The sequence below is a fragment of the Cynara cardunculus genome, unplaced genomic scaffold (assembly GCF_001531365.2).
Source record: "Cynara cardunculus var. scolymus isolate 2C unplaced genomic scaffold, CcrdV1 Un_Scaffold_2244, whole genome shotgun sequence".
Lineage (NCBI taxonomy): Eukaryota > Viridiplantae > Streptophyta > Magnoliopsida > Asterales > Asteraceae > Cynara > Cynara cardunculus.
The window spans coordinates 28,169-34,034 of record NW_020201026.1 but is presented as its reverse complement, the minus strand read 5'-3'; the positions used below and the strand labels follow the sequence as shown (position 1 = coordinate 34,034).

The window sequence follows — 5,866 nt, the reverse complement described above, 5'->3', positions numbered from 1 at the left end:
TAAGTACATAACATATGCATTTCATATTATGCAGATTTTCACATCTCAGCATGATCAAACGTAACAATTTGTCATGCTATCACGTAATCATTTAAATCAGATAATCACATATTAATTTACCTCGGGTGATAACTAGGATCAAGTTATCACATCTCATGATCCAAAACCCGAACCCGTCCGAAACCCGAATTGCTCAACTTTTACTACTAGTACTAGATACCTTTGAATTGTCATGGTGTATGTCAATCTTTGTTTTCCATTTCTTAAGAAGACTATTACTATTACCATGCAACAACTCTAAAGATTGGTGATAGGTTAGGGATCTGTAGCTAATTTTTGGGCACCAAGTATCATTCCTGGAAATGATTGATGCACTAATTTGTGAAGCTCCTAGATCCGAAACTTCACAGCAAAAACACTGTGAATGTTTAAAAAAGTCGAACCTTCACAGCAAACACACTGTGAAGGTTTAAAAAAGTCGAACCTTCACAACATTTTGCTATGAAGTTTCAAGTGTAAAAAGCTGGTCTCACGAAAATAGGCTGGTCTCACGTGATCCCAAGTCTATATATATATATATATAGATAGAGAGAGAGAGAGAGGTTGATTCAAAAAGAAACCAACCATATGGTGCAAACTAAACTAACCATCATTAACCAATCACATTCTTTCTTGACTTTAGGCTCAAATCTAAATTAAAAATTAAAGATCAGGGTAATTTGGTAATTTAACCTTTTTGTAACCCCCTAATAATTAATTGGGAGTTACAAATCTTAAAAGATACCTCTAATTGTTCATGAGATTTTTCTGATTTCTTTATTATTTCATGTTCATGTTATTCATGTCAAGTGGTTTGCTACATATATTGAACTTGGTTGTCTAAGTGTACAAGATTTTCGTTTCGTCCAAGATACATGAAGAATCCTATTGTAAAAGAATTTCAGAATAATGAAAACGATAAACTTAATTCTGGATATCAATACGGTCGAAATTCGATTACCGATGATGAAGAAGACGGTCAAAGCGTTCCGATTGGTAAGTGATTAGTATTTCATGTATATTGTTTAAATGGACAACCATTACCTTTGTTGTATATTAAATATGCTTGCAATATAGTTGAGATCGTCCAAGAATTTGATGCATTATCTGGTACTACATATGTTCAAAAAATACATTACAAAATATGAAACAATGTCAGGAGATAATAAGACGTACATTATATGAATAGATCCAAAAGGAAGTGTGAACACATAAATCATCAGCATGAACATTCTGTGATTGCAGTCTATTTTCATATCTGCACACATTAACCAACGATCCTTGATTTTTAAAATGTTTATATATGTGCATCTATTGACGTTGTGAAAATGTTTGCAATATTAAATATGCTTGCATGTATATTGTTTAAATGGACAACCATTACCTTTCTGGTATATCAAATATGCTTGCAATATAGTTGAGATCGTCCAAGAATCTGATGCATTATCTGGTACTAAATATGTTCAAAAAACACATTACAAAATATGAAACAATGTTAGTAGATAATAAGACATACAACATATGAACAGATCCGAAGGAAGTATGAACACATAAATCATCAGCATGAACATACTGCGCTTACAGTCTATGTTCATATCTGCACACATTCACAACGATCATTGACTATGAACATGTTCATATTTGTTCATCGCTTGCAGTCTATGTTCATATATGTGCACCATATGAACAACTTGTTTTCATTGCAAGACACAATCGTTGTTCACACGAACACGGGGACGATGTCATATGGAGCATGACATTTTCGCTGCCTACATGTTTCCATGTGTTCATGTGATCAGCGACTGTGGTCGTTTACACATTCAAATGCAGTGTGATCATAACGAAATCAGCAATATGAACAGAATGCAAATGTAGTATATGTTCATAGCGGCATACATGCACAAATATACTTTAAATTGAAAAACATAGCCCCATATGTACAACTTATCTTCATATCTGCTATATGTTTGTATCGATGCTAACATGTGAACATCACCAACATGAACATAGAGCGATGGCAGTCTTTGTTTAGATCTGCACACAGTCACAATGATCCTTGATTTTGAAAAACATCAAACCATATTAAATATATGGTTTACATTGCAAGACACAGGTGCTGTTCACACGAACATATGCCCGACATATGGACATGAGTTGTACAGATGTACTTCATAAGCTATCATTAGAAGCCCATATTCGTGTGTGAAATCTTTCATAAGGTAACACGACATACATTAGTCATACTATAACTTTTCTCATTTTCACAGATTATTCAAAACAAAAGGTAGTTGAATATTACCTCAAACTATTTTCTTTATGATATATGTCATCATGTCATGACAACCTTGGATTGGTCTGGCTATTTTAAAAATCCATCATGCTGTACCTGTAACATAAATGGTCATATCAGATTACATTACTTATATATAGACAGTAGTAATATTGAGGTATGTTCGACAAATAAAATAAGATATTTTTTTCAAGTTGTTTGGAGTTTCACTTTACCTATCTGCATGTTGGTCTGTTAAATTCAATTATTGTTATACAAACCTTAATCTCACAGCCTAACTACTTTTTCCCATCAGATATTGATAGCATAACTTCTTCACAACAAGAAGTTGATTATGACATAGGAGAGAGTTCAAAAGGAATAAAGTTTTTTATCCCGAAGGTTGATGACGCGCTTAAGCCAAATATGAAAGCGCAATATGCGACTATAAATGAAGTCGAAAGGATGTACAGGGCTTATGCGGACAACGCCGGCTTTGATGTTCGCATGCATGTTAAAAAGACGAACAAGAATGGCGAAATTCAAACTAGGTGGTTTGTATGCAGCAGGGAGGGAAACCCAAAAAAGAAGGATTTTGATTCGTTGTACATGCAGTCGGGTGAGAGGAGATATCGTAATACAAACATCAAACGTTGTGGTTGTAATGCTTGTATAAAAATCCATTTGACAAAGGATAGGTCTTGTTACGAGATATATGAGTTCGTAGAGGCACACAACGATGCATTGTTCAATAATAACGATCGTCGTTTCTCTCGGAAGAATAGACAGATGAAGTATACATATTTCAAAACTGTACTAAATAGCTCAAGCTACAAAGTCGGCGCGAGGAGGGCTCACCGTATTTAGACCGCATTGAACGGTGGATTTGAGCATACTCGCATCTCTGAAATTAACTTCAAGAATTTCAAAAGGGATGTTGTTGCTTGTGTTGTGAATAAGGACGCGACGATGTTGATCAATAAACTATCAAACAGACGTGATGTTGTCCCCGGTTTTTTTTTTTAATACAAATGCAACGAGCAGGAGTTGAGTGCAATTTTCTGGGCGGATGAAGTTGCTAGAATTAACTACAAAGAATTAGGTGATGTCATTTCGTTCGACGGAACCTTTCGCACTAACAAGTAACATCACCAATTGCAATTCAGTTATTTATGTTGATCAGCTTTGATATTTTAACGGACATATGACGTGTCTATGAATAGATACTCATATTTTTTGATTTGTATTCAAGGCATGCAATGATTTTTGTTCCTTTCATGGCTGTTGACAACCATAAGGCGTCTGTTGTTGTTGGATCCGCTCTTATAAGTGGAGAGACGATTGATAACTTTACATGGGTTCTAGAGGCCTTTCTAAAGTGTCATGTGAAGCAACCAGTGTTCGTAATTACAGACCAATGTTCAGCAATGAAGCAGGCTATTCCGAAGGTGTTCACGGAATCCAAGCATCGACTATGTATGTGGCACATTATGAAGAAGGTCCCTTCAAAGGTAAGTAGTATATAATGAATGTTATATAATTTAATGCGTTTTTGTGTTATTCTTTCATCTGTCGAAGCTTCGTTGATGCAGGTTAGTGTCGCCCTAAATCATGATCCTACGTTCAATAAAGTCATCAACAAGCTCGTATGGAACATTCATATTGGCCCATCGGAGTTCGAGAACCGTTGGAATGAGATGATAGATAAATACAATCTAGCTGGGGATACTTGGTTTACAGAGATGTATGAAATCCGACACTCGTGGATTCCTGCCTATTACAAGGACACGCCGATGTCTGGGCTAATGAAAACAACCTCAAGATCTGAGAGTTCGAATTCGTATATCAACATATACGAATCATACTGGTTTGATTTGGTGCAATTCCTTAATAATTACGACGTAGCTATAGAGATACAAAGATACAGACAATCTGTTCACGAAACAGTGACGAGGACGACTAATCCCAAGTTTGTTACTCTATTGCGTTTAGAAAGTCATGCATCAAGCATATATAGTCGGAACATGTTTTTTGACATCCAAAAGGAAATAAAGAAGGCTGTTTGGTTTTGTGCTATTGAGACCGTCGAATGCCGGGATGATTTCAAGTCGTTCGTGATAAGCCACAAGGCCAAGAAATCAGCTGATAACATCACATATTTGGTATCCTATCCCTAACTCTCAACACAATGGATATATGATACTTTATTTTTTTCTTGACTGATGTTGTTGGAAACTTCTTTCATGACAGGTGGGCCGTAATTATTCAACAAACACAGTCGAATGCGATTGTAACCTATTTACACGTAATGGGTATCTCTGTCATCACGCGTTCAAGGTACTAATAAATGATGAAGTTGAATGCATTCCGGTAAAATACGTACTACGTTGATGGAAACGGGAGTTAGTTCCAGTACAGATACAGTCCGCAAGAGTTCGTTATGGGGAGGTCAACGCCGAGAAAGAAAAGTCTATAATTGATGTATATTCCAAGATCGACGACATAATAAGCATCGMMMGCAATGATCAAKCTATATTAGATAGATTGGGGCGTAACCTCGAYAAATTCWTGGTTGATATAGAGAAGGAAGTTCCATACGAAGACCCATCCCAACAAAAGTTGGATGCGATAAGAGATCATCTAGGTGTTTCCATACCTGATGAGGTGGACATTCTACCACCATCTGGAATAAGGAACAAAGGTTGTGGAACTGGCAAGAGGCTTGTAAGTGTATCTGAGAAAGTGCAAACTAATTGCAAAAAGACTAAATGAAAGTGTGCAACGTGTGGACAACGTAGTGGTCATGACTCACGTAATTGCCCAGAATTGATAGATTAGTTAGATTGCAAGTATTTAGAATTCTTATCGTTTCGTTCTAATAGGTCGGCGTCATCGAAACATATTGTTTATGTGGTTTTATTTGTTAAACAACTTGAACTTGATCTCAGTGTTTTGCTTGAATCAGTAGTTGATGCTATTTGTTAGTGCCATTAGTGTTATTGATACGTTATGTACATTTTGTATTGTGTTTTTTATATATCTTATACGGTTTCACCAACTTTTCGGGGAGGGTAGTATCCCCGTTTAAATGAATATGTTTACTACATTGAACTACGAATTCATTAAAAGGTATGTGTTCATTATGTCTCTAACATGTAGCGCGCCCACAGAGACAGTATATGAAACCTAGATGCAATTCATGATATTACACAAATATATAACATGTTTGTCAATGCAAAAATTGAATCTTACTAGAACGATCATTTTACGTAGACAACATAAAAACAGCATACTACAAAAACACAGTGTACATTAGAAGGCTATTGGTTTGCATGATGCATATAGCATGTTTGATATTTCATGCATATATCAATATCTATGTAGCATTCATATTCTTCTCAGAATGGTCATTATACATCTCATCACATTGTAAGTCAAATCATGATGCAAAGTAATCAAAATGCGTGATTTTGATATACCGATGTTACGAGATAAAAATGCATATATATTTAAAGGGTTGTATACAAAAAATAAAGTTCAGAACGAACCTGACACGAT

The 5,866-nt window shown here is 35.6% G+C and overlaps 1 protein-coding gene across 1 annotated transcript; it reads left to right on the top strand.

Moving 5' to 3' along the window:
- The first annotated feature begins 914 nt into the window (after window positions 1–914).
- On the top strand, window positions 915–5,080 carry LOC112502965 (protein FAR1-RELATED SEQUENCE 3-like). The gene is made up of 8 exons (XM_025107008.1): window positions 915–1,035; window positions 2,470–2,486; window positions 2,603–3,121; window positions 3,353–3,450; window positions 3,561–3,819; window positions 3,901–4,470; window positions 4,559–4,645; window positions 4,727–5,080. Exons 1-8 carry the CDS (start codon window positions 915–917, stop codon window positions 5,078–5,080), a joined length of 2,025 nt encoding a protein of 674 aa, XP_024962776.1.
- Window positions 5,081–5,866: the final 786 nt, after the last annotated feature.